Source organism: Symphalangus syndactylus, chromosome 17, assembly GCF_028878055.3.
Source record: "Symphalangus syndactylus isolate Jambi chromosome 17, NHGRI_mSymSyn1-v2.1_pri, whole genome shotgun sequence".
NCBI classification, from domain to species: domain Eukaryota; kingdom Metazoa; phylum Chordata; class Mammalia; order Primates; family Hylobatidae; genus Symphalangus; species Symphalangus syndactylus.
In genome coordinates, this window is record NC_072439.2 from 33,861,107 (window position 1) to 33,885,205 (window position 24,099).

Here is a 24,099-nt window from a genome sequence, read left to right on the forward strand (position 1 = left end):
GTGCTGGGATTACAAGCGTGAGCCACCGCACCCGGCCGGGAGAATCTGTGTCATTTAAGGAGTTAAGGTATAAAAGAAGGAAGTGTACCACTTACTTAGCAGATCCCAAAGGGGAAACACAAGTCATTTTATTCAGATGAGGCACTTTCAATGTATGTGTTTTGGGGTGTGTGTATGTGTGTGCGCATGGGGAACAGTGAGGTGGTGCAGGATAATAAATACTGTGAGGGTGAAGGAACACTCCCCCAAGCTGGCAGGAGTATGTGGCAGCAATGTACAGCGCCTCAGGAGTAGAGTCCAGGGACAGGGAGGTGGGTTCAAGGCTGGCTTGGAGGCCAAGGGTGTCCCCCCTTAGCTCAAGAAGCCAAAGAAATTGGTGGAGCGGGGGGGTGGGCCCATGAGCATGGGCATCTGGTTCTTGTGGGTGATCTTGATCTGGAAGGGAAGGGAGCACATTCAGAGGCAGGATCTGATGCTTTGGGGCTGTGGCTTCAGAGATTTGGAGGGAAATCTGTGGGGTTTGGGGTGGGTTGCTAGGTTCCTGGAGAGGCCATGATAGGGAAACCAGGGGCTGAGAAATCAGGGTTTAGGATGAATGATGTGCAGGGGAAGTTCAGGCATCAGAAGGATGTAAAGAAGCTGTGGAATGGGGATTTACGATCCATGAAGCCCAACGGTTTAGTTTTTGGCTGGGATCATCAATACTCACTGTACACGGCGTCTGCATCCAGGGTTCTCCATCAATTTGCATGGGAAGGGTTTTTGTGGTGCTATAGGAGGCCAAGGAACATTAGTGATTTCCTTACCAATCGAATACCAAAACTCTGCTTCTCAGGTTGGCTTTGAGACTTTTGTTACTGAGGGAGATCTAGTAAAGCCCCTCCCCACCATTCCCATGACCCTTCTGCTGCCCCAGCCCCACACCTTCCCTCAGGGACCCTAGTGGAGTCTTCCTTACTGGAAGGTGATCTCAGAGCACTTGGCCAGCCGACGGCCAGCATTCTTGAGCTTGGTATAGATTTGGCCCATCTCAATTGCACCCTCCAATCCGACCACTTCCAGTCTCTTGTCACTTAGGTCTGGGGATGAAGCAGGGAGTTAAGTTTTACATAAACAGGATATCCCCATAGGGAGTCACACTTTCCCTTGGTCCTGCCCACTCAGCTCCCAAGGCTGCTCCTCTCACCTGGTACACAGGTTTTCAGGATATCAGGGTCGGTGATGACTTTAGCTGTAGCACCTAAGGCCTGGTTGATCCCATAGATATCCCCATGGGGTCTCCTGGTATCACCCCAGAGGTTGGAGCCACCATGCATGCTAGGGATGTTTAGCACTGCGATGCCTTCTAGGGACAGGTTGCTCAGATCCAGCGGTTTCCCACAGATCTGAGAGGAGGGGGCACAGTCCCAGTTAGGGAGGGTACAGATCCTCACCTCATGGCATGATCACAGATGTGATCGCTCCCTCCACCAGATGACAAACTGGAGAGGGCAGGATTTGGAGGTATGCAAGGGATGGAAATAGGGACTAGTGTATCTTGAGGACTTGGAGAATTGGGGTAGGAGAGCTGGGAGGTCAAAGAAGCATAGGTTCAAGAATATGGGAAGTTCCTAAGGGTGCCATGGAGGGAGAAACTTGGCTATTAAGAAGCTGAAAAGGATGTAGGGTTGAGTCTTATTACACACACCTCAACTGTCAAAGACTCCTCCAGCCTTTTGCATGTTGAGAAGATGGATTCAGATGTGGCAAATTCGAAGTACCATAGCTTGTTCTTCATTCTGTGTCAGCCCCAACACAAGGCCCAGTAGGAAGGGACAGGTTACACAGTGCTGGCAGGGGTGGTAAGTGACAGGGAAGGGCATCAACCTCCTAACTTTAGTCCCATGGGAAACAAGGGTGGCTTTGGTTGGGGGATCTCCTAGAGGTGCCACTGCTTTTCTGAGCAATCTGAGTCAAACTTGGTCAAAACCTGGCTCCTGACACTGTGTATGCCCACACCACCCCCTCCTTTCCCTAACCTGCTGTTGAACTTCTCCGGATATTTCTCTCGCATGATGTGGAATCGATGAGCAATAGAGGCATCCTGGAGAGTTCAGGACATGAAGGTCAGTACAGAGCTCAATCTCTCCCTCCCAGTCTCCCCTCTCTCCCAAGTCCCCATGCTGCTCCCCATAGCATGTCCCAAGATCTTCCCTTGCAACTCACAGCACTGTACTGCACTCCCAATTTCCCTGTGTCACAGGTCACTTAACCTCCCCCTCCTTTTCTGCTCTCCTCCAGCTTCTGACTGCTTGGCCCCCGCTTTCTCCCTTCTCCCCAGGCCCCATTCCACTGACCACACCAATAGAGAAGTAGTTATTGATGATTTGAAAGGGGACTGGGTCACTTTTTTCTTCAGTTTGTTGAGGTATCACCTCCACAGACCATCGATCCATATGTACCACTTTACTCATCTCTAAATCCTTGAGGATCTTTGCCAGATTCTGTCCTTCATACCCTAGGAGTGGAGAAGACAGGTTAGCACTGAGCTCTGGGTCCCAGAGAGGCCTCTTCTCAGCTCCCAATTCCACAAATTCCCGGGGGCCTTCTGCCCTGTTTCTGCAAAGCCTCCCAGCCTTAGCCAGTGACAGGGCAGCGTGCATGGTCACAGCTCCCATGGACCTTTCCTCCATGCTGTGTGGAGGGTGAATGTTTTTAATGTGTGTGGATATGTAAAGATGGTGCCAACAGTCATCTGGAAGGTTGGAGAGAATAGCCAGGAGAATGCTGAAAAAGATGGGTGACAAATGGGGATAATCCTCTCTCACCCTCGACCCCTGATGCTTTCACTCCCCATTCAGACAGACCACAGTATAAAGCAACCATGTGTAAACAGTGTTATACAGGCAGAGTGAATGGAATAAAAGGTTCAATAGTAAAGAACAGAGAGCCCCCAAATAGACTCAAGTATATATAGAAATTTAGTATGTGATGTCATTTCAAATAAATGGGGAAAAGATAGATTATTCAATAAATCGTGCTGGGGAAAGGGAGGAGCAGCATGAAAAACTACCTACTGGGTTCAATGCTCGCTACCTGCATGACGTGGCCATCCATACCCCAAACCTCCCAAAGTGCTGGGATTACAGGCCACTGCGCCTGGCCAGAATTTGTACTAGAAGAAAACATTAGTAAATGTTTTTATAATCTTTGAACGGATACAAAACTAGAAGCCCCCCAAAAAAGATAGATAAATATAATTATATTAAAATTTAAAACTAGACGGACATGGTAGCCCCTATAATCCCAGCTACATGGCAGGAGGATTGCTCAAACCCAGGAGTTCGAGACCAGCCTGGCCAACATAGTGAGACCCCATCTCAAAAAACAAACAAGGCCAGGTGCAGTGGCTCACTCCTGTAGTCCCAGCACTTTCGGAGGCTGAAGCAGGTAATCCCTTGAGGCCAGGAGTTTGAGACCAGCCTGGACAACATGGAAAACCTCATCTCTATAAAAAATATAAAAATTAGCCAGGTGTCGGTGACTCATGCCTGTAATCCCAGCACTTTGGGAGGCAGAGGCATGCGGATCACGAGGTCAGGAGATTGAGACCATCCTGGCTAACATGGTGAAACCCTGACTCTACTAAAAATACAAAAAATTAGCCAGGCGTGGTGGTGGGCACCTGTAGTCCCAGCTACTCGGGAGGCTGAGGCAGGAGAATGGCATGAACCCAGGAGGTGGAGCTTTCAGTGAGCCGAGATCGCGCCACTGCACTCCAGCCTGGGTGACAGAGCAAGACTCCTTCTCAAAAATAAATAAATAAATAAATAAAATAAAAATTAGCCAGGTGTAGGCCGGGCGCGATGGCTGACGCCTGTAATCCCAGCATTTTGGGAGGCCGAGGCGGGCAGATCACAGGTCAGGAGTTTCAGACCAGCCTGGCCAACATGGTGAAACCCCATCTTTGCGCCGGGCGCGGTGGCTCACGCTTGTAATCCCAGCACTTTGGGAGGCCGAGGCGGGCGGATCATGAGGTCAGGAGATCGAGACCACGGTGAAACCCCGTCACTACTAAAAATACAAAAAAATTAGCCGGGCGTGGTGGCGGGCGCCTGTAGTCCCAGCTACTCGGAGAGGCTGAGGCAGGAGAATGGCGTGAACCCGAGAGGCGGAGCTTGCAGTGAGCCGAGACTGCGCCACTGCACTCCAGCCTGGGCGACAGAGCAAGACTCCGTCTCAAAAAAAAAAAAAAAAAGAAACCCCATCTTTACTAAAAATACAAAAAATTAGCAAGGCATGGTGGCAGACACCTGTAATCCCAGCTACTTGGGAGGGTGAGGCAGGAGAATCGCTTGAACTCAGGAGGCGGAGGTTGCAGTGAGCCGAGATTGTGCCACTGCACTCCAGCCTGGGCAACAAGAGTGAAACTCTCGTCTCAAAAAAAAAAAAAAAAAAAAAAATTAGCCAGGTGTGGTGGCATGTGACTGTAGTCCAGGCTACTCTGAGGTGAGAGGATTTCATGATCCTAGGAGTTCGAGGCTGTGGTGAGCTGTGAGCTCACCACTGTACTCCAGCATGGGCAGCAAAGCAAGACTATCTCAAAACAAAGAAAGAAACAAAAAACAAAAAAGGAAAAATGCGCAAATAATACAAACAAGCCTATGATAGAAGAAAAAATACGAATGGCCAATATGCATATGAAACGTGCTCAGTATTACTAACAATTTCAAGAACCATAATTAAAACAATTAGCTACCTTTTGTTGCCTATCAGGTTGGCAAAGTATAATGAGATTCAGAAAACCAAGTGCTAATGAGTTTATGAATAAATTGGCATTCTCATTTGCTGTTAGCTACGGCATGACTTGATAAGTCATTTTTGGAAAGCATTTTGGCAACTATTATCAAAATGTTATCAAATTTTATCAAAACATATTTTTCGCTGGGTGCCATGACTCATGCCTGTAATCCCAGCACTTTGGGAGGCCGAGGTGGGCAAATCACCTAAGGTCAGGAGTTCGAGATCAACCTGGCCAACATGGTGAAACCCTGTCTCTGCTAAAAATACAAAAATTAGCTGGGCATGGTGGTGGGCGCCTGTAATCCCAGCTACTCAGGAGGCTGAGACAGGGAGAATCGCTTGAAGCCAGGAGGCAGAGGTTGCAGGGAGCTGAGATCACGCCACTGTACTCCAGCCTGGGTGACAGAGTGAGACTCCGTCTCAAAAAAAAAAAAGTTGTCTGTTTATGCGTATGTGTGTGTGTGTGTGTGTGTGTGTGCATGCGTAAAAACAGAAAAATGACTGTAAATAGGAAACAATGTTTATCTCTGAGGAGGTACATGGAGTTTTGTGGGGAGTCTTTAAATCTTTATGGTGACAATGTACTGATGACTTATTTATGTACTTTTTTTTTTTTTTTTTGAGACGGAGTCCGGCTCTGTTGCCCAGATTGTTGGCACGATCTCGTCTCACTGCAACCTCCGCCTCCCAGGTTCAAGCTATACTCCTGCTCAGCCTCCCAAGTAGCTGGGATTACAGGCGTATGCCACCACGCCCAGCCAATTTTTTGTATTTTTAGTAGAGACAGGGTTTCATCATGTTAGCCAGGATGGTCTTGATCTCCTGACCTCATGATCCGCCCAGCCAATTTTTTGTATTTTTAGTAGAGACAGGGTTTCATCATGTTAGCCAGGATGGTCTTGATCTCCTGACCTCATGATCCGCCCACCTTGGCCTCCCAAAGTGCTGGGATTACAGGCGTGAGCCACTGCGCCCAGCCCATTTGTGTAATTTTTCTTTTTTTCTTTTGAGACAGGATCTTGTTCTCTTGCCCAAGCTGGAGTGCACTGGCTCACTGCAGCCTCAACCTGCCAGGCTCAAGCTATCCTCCTGCCTCAGCCTCCTGAGTATCTGGAACCACAAGTGTGTGCCACCATGCCTGGCTAATTATTTTACTTTTCATAGAGACGAGGTCTCACTATGTAGCCCAGGATGGTCTCAAACTCCTGGGCTCAAGCGATCTTCCAGCCTTGGCCTCCCAAAGTGCTGGGATTACAGGTGTGAGCCACCATGTTCGGCTATTTGAATAGTTTTTTTAAAAAGAAAATACCCTTTTTTTTTTTTCGAGATGGAGTCTAGCTCTGTCGTCCAGGCTGGAGTGCAGTGGCGTGATCTCGGCTCACTGCAACCTCCGCCTCCTGGGTTCAAGCGATTCTCCTGCCTCAGCCTACTGAGTAGCTGGGATTACAGGTGCCTGCCACCATACCCAGCTGATTTTTGTATTTTTAGTAGAGATGAGGTTTCACCATCTTGGCCAGGCTGGTCTTGAAGTCCTGACCTCATGATCCACCCGCCTTGGCCTCCCAAAGTGCTGGGATTACAGGCATGAGCCACCATGTCCAACATGAACATTTTACTATTAATAGTTATTTTCGGCTGGGTGTGGTGGCTCACACTTGTAATCCCAGCACTTTGGGAGGCCCAGGTGGGAGGATCACCTGAGGTCAAAAGTTCGAGATCAGCCTGGCCAACATGGTGAAGCCTCATCTCTACTGAAAATACAAAAAATTAGCCAGGCGTGGTGGCGCATGCCTTTAGTCCCAGCTACTTGGGAGGCTGAGGCATGAGAATCGCTTGAACCCAGGAGGTGGAGGTTGCAGTGAGCCGAGATTGTACTATTGCACTCCAGCCTGGGTAAGAAGAGCGGAACTCCATCTCAAAAAAATAAATAAAATAAAATAAAAATGTTCATATTCTCTCTGAGTCAGCAATTCTACTTCTAGAAATCTCTCCTAGAGAAATGTTCATATCTGTGCGCAGAGATAGATGTATGAGTGTTCACTGCACCACGGTTTGTAAGATTAAAAAACTGAATGCTACCCTAATGTCCACCAATAGGGAACTGTTTATAAATGATTACACATTCACACAACGGAACTCTATTCAGTGCTAAAATGGATGAGGCAAGGCCGGGCGCGGTGGCTCACGCTTGTAATCCCAGCACTTTGGGAGGCCGAGGCGGGCGGATCACGAGGTCAGGAGATCGAGACCACAGTGAAACCCCGTCTCTACTAAAAAATACAAAAAAAAATTAGCCGGGCGTGGTGGCGGGCGCCTGTAGTCCCAGCTACTCAGAGAGGCTGAGGCAGGAGAATGGCGTTAACCCGGGAGGCGGAGCTTGCAGTGAGCCGAGATTGCGCCACTGCACTCCAGCCTGGGCGACAGAGCGAGACTCCGCCTCAAAAAAAAAAAATGGATGAGGCAAACCTGACTGTATAGAAATATAATGATAACCAATATGAACTGTTAAGTTAGAAAAAGAAGAAAAACATCTATAAAATGATCTCATTGTTTAAATATATGTTAGTTTGTGTCTAGGAAGTAAAACATGGAGGAACAGCCCCCAAAACTGTAGGGCATAGATTATAGGGAGCTTTCACTTTCTTGGCACATATATATGAAATGTTTGAGTTATTTTTTACCACCAGCATATATTATAATTGTAGTCAGGGAAGAAAAAAGGTTTTAAAAATGTCTTCACAGCTGGGTGCAGTAGCTTACATCTGTAATACCCAGCACTTTGGGAGGCCAAGGCAGGTGGATCACCTGAGGTCAGGAGTTCGAGACCAGCCTGAACAACATGGAGAAACCCCAACTCTACTAAAAATACAAAATTAGCTGGGCGTGGTGGCACATGCCTGTAATTCCAGCTACTTGGGAGGCTGATGCAGGAGAATCGATTGAACCCGGGAGGTGGAGGTTGCAATGAGCCGAGATTGCACCATTGCACTCCGTCCCGGGCAACAAGAGCAAAACTCTGTCTCAAAAAAAAAAAAAGAAAGAAAGAAAAGAAAAAGAAAAAGAAAAAAAGTTTCCACTTTCTCACATTCTATTGAGGGTTCAATCCACTGTAATTTACCTTTTGCCCATCCCACCCTGCTGAAACTTTTTTGGCAAAGATTGCCAATGACTCCTGCCAACAGTGTATCTTTCGTTTTCATTTTAACTCTTGAAAGTCTTCACTTAACCTCTGAAACATCACTCTCTTGGTTACAGAGGGACTTTCCTTTGACTTTCCTTTCTCTTTGACTACTCCTTTTTAGTCTTTGTGGTAGGCAGAATACTAGCTTCTCAAAGAGGTCCACATCTTAATCTCAAGAAACTGAATATTGCTGGGTGAGGTGGCTCACGCCTGTAATCCCAGCATTTTGGGAGGCCGAGGTGGGTGGATCACCTGAGGTCAGGAGTTTGACAACAGCCTGGCCAACATGGCAAAACCCGTCTCTACTAAAAATACAAAAATTAGCCAGTTGTGATGGCGCACGCCTGTAATCTCAGCTACTCAGAAGGCTGAGGCCGGAGAATCACTTGAACCTGGGAGGCAGAGGTTGCAGTGAGCTGAGATTGCGCCACTGCACTCCAGCCTGTGCGATGGAGTGAGACTCCGTCTCCAAAAACAACAACAACAATAACAACAACAACAAAAGAAAATCAGCCAGGCGTTGTGGCACATGCCTGTAACCCCAGCTACTAGGGAGGCTGAGGCAGGAGAATCGCTTGAACCTGGGAGGCAGAGGTGGTATTGAGCCCAGACCGTGCCATTGCACTCCAGCCTGGGCAACAAGAGCAAAACTCCCTCTCAAAAAAAAAAAAAAAAAAAGAAGAAGAAGAAAGAAAAAAAGAAACTGTGAATATGTTACCCTACATGGAAAAAGAGACTCTGCAGATACATTTAAATTGAGGATTTCAGGTCAGGCACGGTGGCTCACGCCTGTAATCCCAGCACTTTGGGAGGCTGAGGCAGGCGGTTCACTTGAGGTCAGGAGTTCAAGACCAGCATGGGCAGCATGGTGAAACCTGTCTCTACTAAAAATACAAAAATTAGCCGGCATGTTGGCACAGGCTTGTAATCCCAGCTACCTGGGAGACTGAGACATGAGAATCGCTTGAGCCAGGGAGGCAGAGGTTGCGATGAGCCGAGATTGTGCCACTGCACTACAGCCTGGGCAACAGAGGGAGACTCTGTCTTTAAAAAAAAAAAAAAAAAATGAGGCTTTTGAGATGGGAGATCATACTGGATTATCTGGGTGGTACCAATGTAATCACAGGGGTCCTTATAAGTGAAAGAGGAAGGCAGGAGAAAAGAGTTGTAAAAGGAGATGTGACCGTGGAAGCAAGGGTTGGAGTGATAAGATCGCTGGTTGGAAGGGGGACCTTGAGCCAAGGAATGCAGACAGCCTGTAGAAACTAGAAAAAGCAAAGGATTCTTCCCTAGAGCCTCTAGAAAAGAACTCGGCCCTGCCAACACCTTGATTTTAGCCTAGTGAGACCCATTTTGGACTTCTCTCATCCAGAACTGTAAGATAATAAATTTGTGTTGCTTTAAGCCACTGTTTGTGGTAACTGGTGACAGCAGCAATGGGACACTAATGCAGAGTCCTTTAATAACTCCTCTTCCTCTGCTCAACTGTTAAATAGGGTGTTTACCAGGATCTTGCTGTCCTTGTTCACCTTCTCTTACCTCCTTCTCTGGGTAATCTCAGCTACTCTCAGAATGTCAATTACCACCTAGGAGCAGATGACTCTCAAACATGTATCTCCTAAAATATTTGACTTCTCTCCTAAATTCCTGACATGTATTTCTAACCACCCACCACAACATCTCTACCTGCCCCAAACTGAATTTTTCTTCCTTAAACTGGTCTTCCTCATATATTCCCTGTCTTAATAAATGCCACCCCAAGGTTGGGCGTGGTGGCTCACACATATAATCTCAGCACTTTGGGAGGCAGAGGCGGGCGGATCACCTGAGGTCAGGAGTTCGAGACCAGCCTGGCCAGCATAGTGAAATCTCGTCTCCACTTAAAATACAAAAATTAGCTGGATGTGGTGGTGGACGCCTGCAATCCCAGCTACTCGGGAGGCTAAGGCAGGAGAATCGCCGGAACCTGGGAGGTAGAGGTTGCAGTGAGCTGAGATCGTGCCACTGCACTCCAGTCTAGGCAACAGAGTGAGACTCTGTCTCAAAAAGATAAATAAAAATAGATAAATGAATAAATGAATAAATAAATGCCACCCCCATCTGCTGAGTCCACAAACCTAGGAAATGTCCTAGACTTGTCTCTACTTCCTTCTCCACAACCTATCAGTTATCCAGAGCTGTGGCTTCTACCTCATTAACTCCACTGCTGCTGCCTTGGCTTCTGTGTTCATCATCTCTTGTCTGGACTACTGCAAACAGGTAATTTCCTATTCTGTCTCCTTCCTACAATCCATCTTCCACAGAGCTCCCATAGTGATACTCCTTTCAATCCCCCCTCTTCAAACCTTATGATTTTTTCAGTGTCAACATGTTTTCCATTTTATTTTTCAATTTAAAGTCTCACACTGTTGTCCAGGCTGGAGTGCAGTGGTGCAATCATGGCTCACTACAGTCTCGATCTTTCAGCTGAAGCAATTCTCCCGCCTCAGCCTCAGCTGGGACTATAGGCATGTGCCACCATGCCTGGCTATTTATTTGTGTGTTTGCTTATTTATTTTTAGAGATGAGATCTCACTGTGTCACCCAGGATTGAGTGCAGTGGCCCAATCATAGCTCATTGCAGCCTGAAACTCCTGGGCTCAAGGAATCCTCCAGCCTCCACCTCCTGAGTTGTTGGGACTACAGGTGCGTGCCACCATGCCCAGCTAATTTTTAAAAAAATATTTTGTAGAGACTTGGTCTCACTTTGTTGTCCAGGCTGGTCTCCAGCTCCTGGCTTAAAGCGATCTTCTCACCTTGGCCTCCCAAAGTGTTGGGATTATAGGAATGAGCCACAGTGCCCAGCCCAACATACATTTTCATTAGTGCTATATTTATATCCTTACTGTCATGATTCAGGTTGAGTTAGCAGAAAACTGCAATGTTTTCTGCTAACTTGTTTGCTTGTTTATGCTAACTTGATTTTTGTTTGCAGAACACAGGGAAGACATAAAATATGTAATTTCAAAATGTCTAATATTATAAATGAAGAAGTCAGATGTTGAGGATCTGAAAACTGGTCAAAGAATTGGTTATATGTCTACATATAAAACTTAAGTTATAATGAGCACTCAGAGATATTTCTTCCTATTTGTTCTTCTAGTTACATCTTTTACTTACATCGAGTTCTCCCTCACTGCTGCTTGTTTGATTGGGTTAAAAAAAAAGAAAAAAAAAAAGTTTGCCCATAGTTCAGGGATTGCACACTCAAATACCTGAGTGGCTTGAATGGTAAAGTGGGTTGGGCATGGTGGCTCACACCTGTAATCCCAACACTTTGGGAAGCCTAGGTGGGCAGATCACTTGAGGTCAGGAGTTTGAGACCATCCTACCTCGTCTCTACTAAAAATACAAAAATTAGCAGGGCGTGATGGCACACACCTGTATTTCCAGCTACTCAGGAGGCTGAGACAGGAGAATCACTTGAACCTGGGAGGCAGAGGTTGCAGTGAGCTGAGATGGTACCACTGCACTCCAGCCTGGGCAACAGAGCGAGATTCCATCTCAAGAAAAAAAAAAAAAAAAAGAAAGGGAAAGTGAATAAGTGACTAGCAGGGAGCCAAGGGGATTATGACAAACTGAAGAATACATGTCCCACTTTGAAATAATCAAGTACAAAGAAATTGAAAACACTGCAAGGCAACTAATACAAAACAACACAAAATCATTACTGTGGGCTGTCAGCTTGCAATCTCTGGCAGGATAAAATTAAAAACTCCCTGGCACAGTATTCATAACCCTCCATAATCTGGACTCTGCTCAACTAGTCTTCCCTCTCCACATTTTCCACCTTGCACCCTATGTCCCAATCATGATGAATGACTTACAGTTCCCCCAATGCACCACCATGTTTTTTGGTGGCTCCTCTGGCCTTACACTACTTCCTCCACCTAGAATGCCTTCCGCTGCCCTTCGCAGATCTCTATTCCCTAAGATCTCCAGCAAGATCTTAGAGCTGGACTCTGAACCCAATAACCTCAACTCCAAGATTCCTCAAACACAATCTGCCCTACGCTGACCTCTTTACCTACCAATACCATCCTTCAAATTCTTTCTGTTTGGAAGGCATAAGAGATTAGAAATGGGAGAGCAGTTAGGAGACTATTGCAATACTCGGAAAGAAGTCATAGTGAATTAATTAATGACTACCTGGTTAATTGTTTGAATGAGTGAATGAGTCATGACCAAGCTCCCTGCTAGCTCCATCACTCAGCATCTGGCTTAGCTCTTATACAACCTTCCTTATTCACACATTGTTCCCAACCCCCATATTCCTTGATTCTCTGAGCCATAAGAGTTGGTTGGGAGAAACATAAAAATATTTACAGGAAAGGGGACTATCACTCTTGACCCTTCTAGGTTCAGAATGTGGTCCCTGCTTCTTCCAAAGCTCTCTTCTTTTTGGACATTCCACTTTTGTATCCACCTGTCTGTGCCCCTCTTCTTCCCCAATCCTTTCTATACCAGATGCCTAGTTTCGACTCTAAGTGCCTTTCCCTTCCTACACAACTCCCCCCAGCCTACAGCAAAACAATTTCTAACCACTTACCTCCTCCCCATCTTAGGCATCGAGCCAGATCATTTCCAGTACCCAGGGGCAACACAGCAACAGGAGGCAAAACCGGCAAGTTAGCTTTGTCTGCGGAGGCAGGTGAAGAGAAGGATGGAGTGAGTTAGCTCTGCAAGACTACAACCCCAATCCCTTCCCAGAGCCCCTCCCTGCACTGACCAATGGTTTCTAGAATCCAGCCTACTGTGCCGTCTCCACCACACACCAAAATCCGGCTATCAGGAACATCCTTGAATAATCGGAGCCTGAGACAAAGGGGAGAGAGAAGATGAAGAAGGATAACAGGACTCAGGCTACCCAAGTCCCGGGCAGGCAGATTGCTTCTTGTCTCTCATTCCGTAGGACCTTCCTCCTTTTTGTCAAAAGACTTGAGTTTCTATGAAGGTCACAGAAAAGAACAATGGGGGAAAGTTACAGCCACTCCTCAGTGGTTAGGGAAAAATAGGATCTTCATTCTTTGAGAGCAGGACAAAGATGGGCCAGAGAGCTCGGAGGATGGGATACCCAGTGACCCTAGGGAAGGAAATATTCTGAATTCTGGCCTCTAGGGGATCTCTAGCCCTCCTCTCCCAACCTGCACTCTTTCCTGCACTCTCCTGACATATACAGATACACAGACCCACGAAAACACTGTGAGACGGTCCCTAACCGGTGCTCACCCTATCTCAGGACCATCCTTTAGGAGGTTGAACACCTGTCGAGGGTTTAATATATACTGGAACTTCCAGAGCACCCTGTGTGTGGGAAAAAGAAAAGCTCATGGCAGGCGCAGGGGTTGGGGGTGATCTTCTGAACCTCACCCTCTTGGTGTGTTCCTCAAGGTATGCCCCTCCAGACACACACATCCCCTTCCACCTTCCAAGTGCTGCAGGCAGGCCCTCCCTCTCATCTTAGAAGACCCAATATATCTCTCCTCACCTCTGCCCCTGTTTCCCGCCACTCTTAGGATTGACAAAGACAAGAAGTGGGTGGGTGTTAGGAACAGGGTCAATCTGCATTGGGGGAAGAAAGTAAGGATAAAGAAAGCAGGATTTTGTCAGAGTTAAGGTGGGCCCTGGAGACAGGGGCAGAGGGCTGGCATTCCACCAAGATATTTCCCCCCTCCCTCCTGTTTCCCTCCCCTTCCCTCCCCTACCGTGGTGGAGTTTCTGGAGAGTGAGCATCAACCGCTCCCCACCAGGCTCTCCCACTTCATTCCCACCCATGAGGGCTCCAGCGAAAAACCGGCCCCCATCATGAAGCCCAAGACTCTCAGCCCTGTACCCGCAGAGCCTCAGAGGTGCTCAAATTTAAATCATCCATGGTCTTCTGGCTTGTTTTGCTATTTTTACGATCCGATCCAGAGGCCTGGGAGGGGAGGAAAGCAGAGGGAAGGAAAGCTGTATTGTGCATGAATCCCTAAATCGAGGAGTCTGACTTGAATCCTAAAAGTATGAGCTTTCTATTCTAAATGCCACTCTGTGCGTGTGGGAAATCGGGGAGGCACTCCTGTCCCCTCCCCGCTGCTGCCGAGGGTCTCACCAGGACACTGGGATAGATGGAAGATGGAGGCAGGATGTGATCCCGGAGCAGCCCACAGTCACACTCATGGCCCACCGCTTGCAGGCAGTCATCGTGGATCTGAAAGACGAGGTGGGCACAGAGAGATCACGAAGGGAACCCTGTCTCCTCTCAACCTGGCAGTCTGGGCTGGAAAGAGCCCTTGGGAGCAGGGGCAACTGTGGCTGTAAAGGAGGTGTGGCTGGGAGGCCCGTGGAGAGGGCAGCTCTGCGGGGCCCTAAGACGTACCCAGAAGGGATAGCTCCCAAACTGACCTCTAGGTGGCACCATACACAATGCAGCCCGGTCAGACTGTGGTAGATCCGGATCTTTTTCTGACAGCGGTCGCAGCGCCCGGACTCACAGCCCCCTCGCACCCACACATGTGATTGGACCTTGGGGAGAAAGGCAGTTCCTTGTCTGGGAGGGTCTGAGCAGGACTTAGGGGAGGGAGGGGCTGAGGGCAGCAATGAGCCAAGGGCCAGGGCCAGGGCCAGGGCCAGGATGTAGGTGATGTTGGGGGCGGAGGCTTGAGATCACTCACACCAATGTCCTTCCGAGACTTGGCATAGGTGCTGACTTCACAAGGCAGGGCTTTCATGGCACACTGGTCGTGAACAGTGTACTTACAGACTGAGGGAGAAGGAAGAAGTTGGGAGGCTTAGCTGAGCCTCTCCCCCTATTTCCTTCTTACCTGAGGGTGAGGCAGGATCAGATATGTGATCCCTTGCTTGAGGGTGTAACAGAATAAAAGTTTGGGGTGAGGTGCCCACCTCCAAAACCCACGCCTTTTCCTAACTCTTCCTCCTAAAAGATCAGCTGCTACCCCATGCCTGCCCCACACCATCCATGTGCCAGGCAGGAACTGAGCTGGATGATGCTTGGGAGGCCCAGGTCTAACAGCAACAGTAATCATAATAGATATTTTTTATTGCATCTTATAGTATGTGCATGCACCATCTGAAGCACTTTTGTTGCACCAACTTTTTTAATGCTCACAGTTACCTCATTTTCAGTTGAGGAAACTAAGGCTTAAAGAAGTGATGTGGCTTTCCCAAGGTCACATAACTAGTCCGTGGCAGAGCCCAGGATTCAAACCTAGGTCTTTCTAAGTTCACAGCGTCAAGCTCCCACAGATAGCTGGGCTGACCCTCTTCCCCTACCTCCCAGCTCCCATTACTCACGGTTACAGCTCAGTCCCTGTTTGCCAAGACCAATGCTTGACTCGCACAGGTTGCAGTAGATTGGTCTGGGGAACCTCTTGGGCCTCCACATGTGCTGTCCATCGTCCTTCAGAGTCTAGGAAGGCACAGTAGATGCTAGGGAGTGTCAAAGCCCTTACAGGGCCAATCCTGGCAAGCATAACCCAAGGCTGTCTTACTCATCCCCCAAAGTCTCTCCTACTCACCATCTCCAGACCCAGCAGCACTAGCAGTGGCACGGTGGTGGCCCCAGCCCGGACCCACTCAGCTTGAGAGACAGAGCCACTGCCATCATAGTCAATCTCTTTCATCATCTCTTGAAGAATCTGAGCACAGAGTGGAAAGGGACTTTCAGTATGAGTGGGTCTTCAGACCCAACACCTCTCCACTGCCTCTTAGGATATCCAGCCCAGCCATCCTAGCCAAGGGAACCAGGTTGCCTGTCAGAGATGAGGTAAGGCAGATGCAGGACTCACCAGGGAAGAAGATACAAGAAGGGACATGAAGGAAGAGCTGCCTTACCGGCCTCAGCTCAGACACATCCCAATCCAGGTATTCAGCCACTCGCATCATCTGTAGGATAATTTTGTCCACTTCCTGGAGCAAAAAGGGCAAGAGCCACAGCCACATCCCCTTTACTACCACCATCCAAACTCTTTTCCAGAAATCAGTGTTCCTGGCTTCCACCCCAGATTCACACCTCTCATTCTCAGGTACGTCTGCCAAGTAAATAAATGTGTTTGTATGTTTGTAAGGCAGACCCAATTCATGTCTCCAGCATTCTTTTTGAGGGCTCAAGAGCTTGGGACTTACTTTCAAATTTAGTCCTAGAGGACTCAACCTCTCCCCCCATCCTCTTCTGTTTCTTAAGACCCTGGAAGAGTTGGGGCAGGAGGGTGCAAACAAATTAACACATATTCCCTTGCCCAGCATACAGGGTCCCCAACTCACTGAGCTGTCCAGGATCCCATTTCTGTCCGTGTCGTACAGCTTGAAGGTGACTGTGGGATGTTTTAGGGGGGCCAGGGTCAGTTTGTGAGAGATACCCAAAGAATTCATACCAGAATATGGGGGAAACAAAGAGACAGGGAGAGAGCCTTTGGGTGAGAAGCCTAGAGCCTGGGATGGGACTGAGAGAGAGACAAAAAGGAAAGGAAAAGAGGCATGGATTCCACCCTCAGTGAATGTGTCAGGGGAGACAATACACAATCCATATCCCAAGGACATCCTAGGCCGCCTACATGGGAATGTACAAGACATGGGTACTGGGGTGACTATGGTGAAGGGCATTAGGTATAAATAGTCTGGGAGAACAGAGGAAATGGGCTCATTCTCTGGCCCCACCTTTGTCTAGACCTGTCAGCCTTTAGGAATCCTGAAGGAATAAGGGAAAGGAGGCTGGGAAACACCTCTCTCTCCCTTCACTGCCCCGCCACCTCACTTCAGAAGGGCAACTCACATTCTAACTTGTCTTCTGGCCGACCACCCTCCAGAAGGGAAAAGTAGCAGGAAACATCATTGAGACACACCATATCTGGTTACAAAAAAGCAGATCAGAAGTCAGGGCTCCCTCCACTTTGGCCCATGTTTTATTCTTTGTTTGTTCCACCACTCCCTTTTTTTACAAAAAAGATTTACTGATTTTTTAAGAGACAGGGTCTCGCTCTGTCACTGAGGCTGGAGTGCAGTGGCATGATTATCGCTCACTGCACCTTGAACTCCTGGCCTCAAGCAATCCTCCCACCTCAGCCTCCCAAAGTGCTGGGACTACAGGTATGAGCAACTGCCCTCAACTTACCTTTCCCCTTTACCTTTCCTCCCTTTAGCTCCTAGACCAGCCTGACTATTCTCCACCAATTTCCCCCCCAACCTGCACAACATGTGACTCAAGTCAATTCTCATCCCCAAATCCATACTAGTTTGATTTTTCTGCCAGAGGCTCAGCCCAGTCCTACCTGCTTGACCATACCTTTTGCCACATTTGTCTCATTTAAGCAGTGACCAGTCTCAAAGGATTGAAACAGTGCCAGGCTTAGGTGTCTGGGAACATTATCCAATTCCAGATAGATTTTCAGGAATTGCTGGAATCCCTCGTACCCAATGGCCTATAATGAGAGTGAGCATTATCCTGGGGAGTCTGCAAGGTCGGAGCTGGGGCTGAAGAATTGGGAGTAGTGGGGACAGGGATAATAAGTGCAGAGCTGAGAAGCATCTGAGGCAGGAGTATGGTTTCTTTGATTAAGTCCTGAGGTAATAGAATCTCTTGTTTTATCCTAAAGCAATAGTCGGAGTGACAATGGACACTAGGGTATCTCTGGAGGGGATAGTGAGGGGCAGGCCCAGCATAATTCCTGGAAGTTGGGGATCAAAAACAAAGATGGGAAGAGTTGATCAAGGAGAGGATTTCCCAGCTGCCACTCACATCTCCTTGGACATATTTAGCCATCTCGCCATCCTCAAAGAGCTTTAGGACATCACTGACCTTTTTGGTGGAGTCTAGGGTATAGAGAGAGTAAGAGAACAGCATTATTAGTCCAGCTGAGTTCTCCTGCCAGAGAAATCCAGCAGGAAAAAAGATTCAAATGAGATGAAGAAATTCCAAGAAGAAACACAGAAATACAGAGAGAAAAATATTTCAGATCCTCCAGAACAGTACCACTCTTTACTCCTCTTCTCTGAGAGCTGGAGCAAGCAGTCCAGGTATAGCGAAGGTGGGTAGAGAGCCGAGACCTTGCACAATGCAGCCGGGTTAGACTGTGGTAGATCCGGATCCTTTTCTGACATCTCCCCATCTCCCACTCCTCCCATTCCCAGTCATGGGCACATCTGAGCAGCACACTGCTCAAAGCCACTGAGGAAGCTGGGGGCCAGGGGGTGTAATGAGGAGGAGGAGGGATTCTCTGGGGCAGGGTCTCCAGAACTGAAGGCCTGACAGGAAGACTCACATTCCATGTATTTTTGCAGCTGGGCAAAATCACTGGGGCTTATTAGGCCCCTCTCCTTGGCCATCTGTCTGTTTTTCTCAAGGATGGCCAGAAAGGCAGCTTCGTAGTAGTACTTCCGTTGCTTGGACCTCTTCAGAGGGTAGGCCTGGGGAAAAGTGACAGAGGGTACAGTGGGAAGAGCCAGCTGTCTGGGTGTCTTTTCTTCTGTCTGTTCCATTCTGTCTGTACTCCCACTATTATTTTTTGTTCTTTCCTTCTCTCCTAGTCCCTCCCTAAATATCTTCCTTTCCCTGTGTCCCTCTTCCCTATGCCTCTACCTTCCCTGACATTGTCTGTCCTCTGTCTCTGTTTCTCATCTCTGTCTCTCCATTTCTGGATCCTTCTCCCTCTCCCCCAACCTATCTTGATTCATCTGACCACCCTCACCTTCCCACCCGCACCCGGCTTTCTCAGTCTATATATGTTTCTGTGGGTGTGTCCCTTGTCTGTTTCTGCGCTTTCTTCCGCCATCGTCAATCTCTGCAGACTCTCCCCAGCCTGCGCTCTCTCCCATCTCGGGTCTTCGGCAGTTCCGGCAGTTCCGGCCCTCTGGGTGACTCTTACTGCGTTAGCGCGTCTTCCTGGCCATGACCCCATTTTGTTCCGCCTCTGGCCAGAGACCCCAGCTCCGCTCAGCCACCCACTCCCCGAGCCACCCACGCCCCGCAACGACCTCTAGCGCTTCTGACGCGCGACACAGAACCAGCTCCGGCAAGGTCCCTAGCCCTGGCCCCGCCTGGACTGCGTTCCGCGGAGCTCCACTAGGGAAGGGTGGAGACCTAGGCGCGGGGTAGGGAAGAGGCAGGGGAAGAGACTCTGGGTACTCACAGAGTCTCTTCTTAGAAGAGGATTCTGGGATACTGACATCCTAGAGAAAGGACTCTAACCATCTGGCAGTTTTCAATGACTATAGTCCAACTTCTGCTGCCAACAGATCTAGTATTTCCCAGTCCCGGGACGGTGGAGCCGAGTGCTAGTGTCTCGGCTCCTGGGAACTTCCTTCCACTCTGCTAGGTCAGCAGTGCTTAGGGAGCTCCATGTTTTGGCTACTGGATCCAGGGACCAAGGTGCAGTGGGCGGCTTGCCTTGATTCAATAATGATAATAATATATCTTACGTTAATATAATACAGCACGGTTTTGGAACAGAACTAGGATCAGTCATATCTGGGTCCCATTCTTAGCTCTGATACCACTGTGTGACTTGGGGAAGTTATATCTGTAAAATGGGGAGAATGAGAACCATTTTTCACAGTTGTGTGGCTTAAGTAAAATATATGAAAAGTCGCTCATATAATGCCTGACATTTAGGAGGCCTACAAGAAATGCTAGTTATTACTGTACTAACAATTAGAATCAAATCATGAGACATAGGAAATTATTGGCATAACCATTCTGCAGATGAGGAAACTGGAGCTCAGAGAAGCTTGGATTTCCTAAGGCAGTTGATAGATGGAAAATCCAGGGCTCCAGCCCAAGGCCATGTGGTAGTGCCTCTGCTTGTCACTTTGCCCTCCTCTTGTTCCTCTTTCTCCTCACACCCCGCCATCTGGTCTCACTGTGCTCCTTTCTGTTCCTCAGGCATGCCAAGCTCTCCCCTGCTCAGAGCAATGAGTCTTACTGTTCTGTCTGCCTGGGATACCCTTCCCAGTATGTAGTGAGTGCTCAATATTGGTTGGACAAATGATTGTGTAAAGCTGGGGATTCATAATTTGGGGCTATTTATCCAAATATGGTTACATGGGAATAGGATGCCAGAGTGTCCACCTGACAGTCAGAGGAAAGGAGATAATTTGTAGTACATAGAGTAGGTGCTAAATAAATATCTGTTAAATAAATGAATGATGCTGAAAAGCACATATTGACTACCCCATCAAACACCCTGATCTCCACCCACTCATTTAGGGCTTGTTGGGTTAGGGAAGCAGTTTGGGTGTTCAAGCACAGCCCAGAACAGCCCAGCCCTTTTCCTTTCTGATGATGCAAGGACTTTCTCTGCAGCTTCTGCCCTTGGGACATCTCTGCTGCCTACTTTTATGCAGCACACCATTCCTGTTCCAGCAGCTTTCTGGGAACACTCAGAAGAGGGTTCTGGGATACTGACATCCCAGAGAAAGGACTCTACCCATCTGGCACTTTTCAATGACTATATTCCAACTTCTGCTGCGAACAGATCTAATGAATACTAATAGTCTTATGGCTAATGGGGCCTCTATAGCTTAATTAGCCTCTCTGATTACCCCTGGGGATTCTAAGATGACTCCAAAGTTCTAGGAAATGGAATCTGAGGGAGAAAGTGACAAGGAGGGAGCAAACAAGTTACAATGCAAAGGAGAGAGGACAGGCTTCTTCTCTGCCTCTCTTTTTACAATGATCTAACTCTTTCTTGCTCCTTCCTAGCTCCCCAGGTCTTAAACCTGGAGAAGTAGTATACAGTAGAAGTTAAGAGAATGGACTTGCAAATTGGACAGGCAAGGATCACAATCCTAGCTCTTTGAGAGGTCATTTCAACTCCCTGAGCCTCAGTTTTCTCATCAGTAAAGTGGGCACCTACAGAAATCAGTCGCAATATGGGCATTAAATAAGATGATATATGCAATGTACTTAGCAAACAGCATGACACAGAATAAGAACTCAATGAACATCAGCTATTGTCATTATTACACAAGGGTAGTACCTAGAGAAACATTTCTGGAGATTAGGAAAAATGATGTCTTTGAACCAGGAAGGCATAAATTTCAGGGACTGCTAGCATCAGTGAAGCCCAGTTGTACGTCTTACCCCTTGTTATTAATATATGTGTCAGGTGCAAACATGTAGTATCAGGATCCTGAACTTTGCCTCTGGGAGGATGACGAGGTGGCTAGAACTAGACTCTCAGGGTTCAAGGACACCCCTGGGCTGGAATCTTGGAAACGAGTGCTCCTGGGATCTTCTCAGTGATTCTCTTGACTTCTCTGACTGAAAGTTTAGCTACCCCTGGAGCTGAAGGGCAGCAAACTGTGGGATCCTGGGGACTTAAAGACCTGGAACAAGTCCATTTTTTTCCTCCAGGTCCATCCCAACCCTGAGGCTATAACCTGGGCTAGTCTAGGCGAATGCCAGGGCTGGGAGGGTGGGGTCTGCTGCCAGCCTGCCAGCTATTTGTGACTCACCCTTCCCTTCCCTCCTCTGGTTTCCCTGCCTGCCCCTACCCGCTTGGGGTGAGAAAGGAAGAAGTTCACTTGGAGGCAGAGAATCTTAGAACATCCACAGAGCTGGGAGTCACCAACCCTCATATTTTACAGAGGAGGAAATTGAGGCATACAGAGAGAATTACTCTCTTAAGGGCACAGTCAGACTCTAGACACCCATCCTTAGTACATTCCACTAAATCTTAGAGCTCATGGCTCTCTGGATCTAATTTTAAACATCAAATACTAAAATCTTAACCAAGAGATAAATATTATTTCCAAAGCCTGTGTTAGTATTTAAAGTTTCCTTTTTTCACGTAAGCATTCATTGCTAACATTCCAAGTCCTTTAAGTCGACCATTACCCAGGAAATAGCTACGTCTCCAGAATATTGAGGCTGCCCCAGGGGGCAGGAGCTCTGAATTTGAGGGTCCAGTCCTGATTACCTGGACTTCTGAATTCCTTAATCACATCATAGACTGTATCCTCCTCCTCTCCCCGACCGTTGCTGCTAGTAGGTAGCCCTCAAAAGGGAATCATTTGCTTGAAGCCTGAAAACTTATTAAGCCTCCACAAACACTGAAGACTTCAGTGCTACCTGGCTGAGGGGGTTGTGTGTGTGTGTGTGTGTGTGTGTGTGTGTGTGTGTAGAGGGTGTCATTGCGTAGTATAGGAGGAAGTTACGATACTGGCATGGTTGGGGGATGTGGGCTTGTCTGTGCTGAGGCTGAAGAGATGCCCAATAATATTTGCCTTTCTTCCCCAGGAAGGCTCATTTCTCCCATCAAGGTGAAAAGTGAGATTTAGACTCAGGTATTTTCAGAAACTTCCCAGTGACAGGTGGGGAGAGGTTGGGGGTGGGAAGTTGGGGACCTGGAGGCCAAACAAGAACCCTTCTCCACCCGTGCGGCGCTGTGGAGGTTCCGAAAAGGACTTCCCTCCGAGTCGGGTCCCAGGAACCGGGCTTCACCATTCCTCCGAATGAGCGGGAGGGAGGGAGGGGAAGGTCTGGGAAACGTTACCCACCGGGTTCTGGCCCAGCCCTCCCGCTGCACCCCCGTGTCCCAGCGCAGACCCTTCTCGATACCCGCTCCAGCTGTCACGCTTCCTCCTTCCCGACCCAGCAGCACGAACGCAGCCCATGGGTTCTCGGCTTCCCTATGCCTGTCCTTTTCCGATGGGGGAGAGTGGGGCGCTGGGGGGCTCGCGGGGTCTCTACCTTGCTTGAGAGGGCTCGCGGTCGCAGCTGAAGCGCCGGCGCTGGAGCTGGAGCCCGAGCTGGGCTGGAGGGGACGGGCCAGGCAGACGCGGCCGCAGCGGGGCCGCCCCGTTCCTGACGACATAGCTGCCCGTCCCCCACCCCAGCCTGCCCGCGGCGCCCGCGCCGGGCGCCCCCAACTCTGGGAACTTCGAAGTTGGAGAGGCCCGTTTCTAGGTTTCCAGTTCACCATAACCTGCTCCAGCCTCCCTCGAATATGTCTGGGGCTTTTGACACATTTTCTCCATTTGCTGCACTCCTCATCTTCTTCCCGCGCCGGCGGCAGCTCTGCTTCTATTTTCCCTTCTTTCTAATCACTCACAGCCTCTCCCTTCCTCCCAAACCTGGGAGGCGAAGATACCGGGCGGGCCGCTAACAGAACAGCTCGGCAGTTGGGCACCCAACCAACGTCTCACTCTCTCCTGATTGCTGCCATCCTGAACTTCCCTGACCAACTCCCTTCCATCCACTACTGACTTTACACTCAGGAGATCCCAGGGGGGCAAGCCCAGAGTCCCAAACTCCACAACCTGACCAAACACCTCCCTCCCGCCCCAGGCTCTACCCTGCTTGAGACAATCTGCCTACCTTCTCCACGTTCCTCTCTTTCCTTTTAGACCTATTTTCCCCAGTCTAAGGACACCTCCTGTCAAGACTCATGTCCTCTCCTTAATTCTAGGGTGGAGGTTTGCACTTTGGTCTGTGTCCAGCCTTTCTCCACGCCCTCATCCTCCCACTTTACCTGCTGGCCTTGGCAGGTGGCATAGAAGGCCCTGGCCAAAAGTAGGGAGTGAAAGGTCCTTTCAGCTTCTCCTGCCTGGAGTCTCTTCTAGAGTCATTAAGGCTCTTGGGGGCGCATGGATGGTGGTGAAGGTGGTACAGCAAGGGAGAGAGATGGGGGCCTAGGGACTTACTGGCAGGAACTGGAGACCCAGGCATCCTGCTCACTGGCCCCGCCCCAACCCCTATCTAACTCCCTCCTACCCTTCATTGAAAATGGGGCAGAGTAACAAAGCCTTAGGTTCCTGGAATCGTCCTTCTTACACCTGGGAGTGGGAAGAAGGGGGAGGGGAGACCTCTGACTAGAAGGGTATATGCATGTGTGGGTATTGTGTATGCATACATACACACACATAATATACACATACTTTTGGTGGGGGTCGGAAAGGGAATGAATACATGAGGCCCTCTAGTGGAAACAGGGATATCTAAGCAGTTCTTGATTGTTTCAAGACAGGCTTGTTGGAACAGACTCCTCCACATTTGCCAGAAATATAGCTGCTGAATAATAGGGTTTGGGAGTATTGCTGTTGTATCTAAACTGGAGATTTCGGGCATAGGTTGAAGAGCAGTCTGTCTCTCTGCTCCTGTG

At 48.6% G+C, this 24,099-nt stretch overlaps 1 protein-coding gene across 12 annotated transcripts; it reads right to left on the bottom strand.

Moving 5' to 3' along the window:
* Nucleotides 1-95: 95 nt before the first annotated feature.
* On the bottom strand, nt 96-23,334 carry DGKA (diacylglycerol kinase alpha). Of its 12 annotated transcripts, XM_063621401.1 has the most exons (25): nt 22,689-22,749; nt 19,415-19,515; nt 18,259-18,403; nt 17,736-17,809; nt 17,283-17,418; nt 16,773-16,847; nt 16,265-16,314; nt 15,836-15,910; nt 15,520-15,639; nt 15,296-15,410; nt 14,656-14,744; nt 14,387-14,506; nt 14,094-14,192; nt 13,836-13,919; nt 13,491-13,564; nt 13,232-13,306; nt 12,732-12,817; nt 12,552-12,641; nt 2,337-2,497; nt 2,019-2,083; nt 1,688-1,778; nt 1,187-1,385; nt 959-1,079; nt 710-770; nt 96-435 (listed from the first exon to the last, which is right to left on the bottom strand). In XM_063621401.1, the coding sequence occupies exons 3-25, from the start codon at nt 18,320-18,322 to the stop codon at nt 352-354; spliced, it is 2,208 nt and encodes a 735-aa protein (XP_063477471.1). In that variant the 5' UTR covers nt 18,323-18,403; nt 19,415-19,515; nt 22,689-22,749; the 3' UTR covers nt 96-351. The 12 variants fall into 12 exon arrangements, with proteins under 12 accessions (XP_063477471.1, XP_055103545.1, XP_055103543.1 ...); XM_055247570.2 differs by lacking the exons at nt 19,415-19,515; nt 22,689-22,749 and adding an exon at nt 23,316-23,334; XM_055247568.2 differs by lacking the exon at nt 19,415-19,515 and having other exon boundaries at nt 22,689-22,778.
* Between the last annotated feature and the right edge of the window lie 765 nt (nt 23,335-24,099).

What these genes read in the sequence shown, in the direction of transcription:
- DGKA (XM_055247563.2), bottom strand. Translation starts at nt 18,768, where the DNA reads ATGGCGGAAGAAAGCGCAGAAACAGACAAGGGACACACCCACAGAAAC. An exon ending in CTGGATTCTAGAAACCATTG is followed by an intron (nt 12,642 to 12,731) that starts GTCAGTGCAGGG and finishes CTGCCTCCGCAG; the next exon opens with ACAAAGCTAACTTGCCGGTT. An exon ending in ATGCCTAAGATGGGGAGGAG is followed by an intron (nt 2,498 to 12,551) that starts GTAAGTGGTTAG and finishes CTCCACTCCTAG; the next exon opens with GGTATGAAGGACAGAATCTG.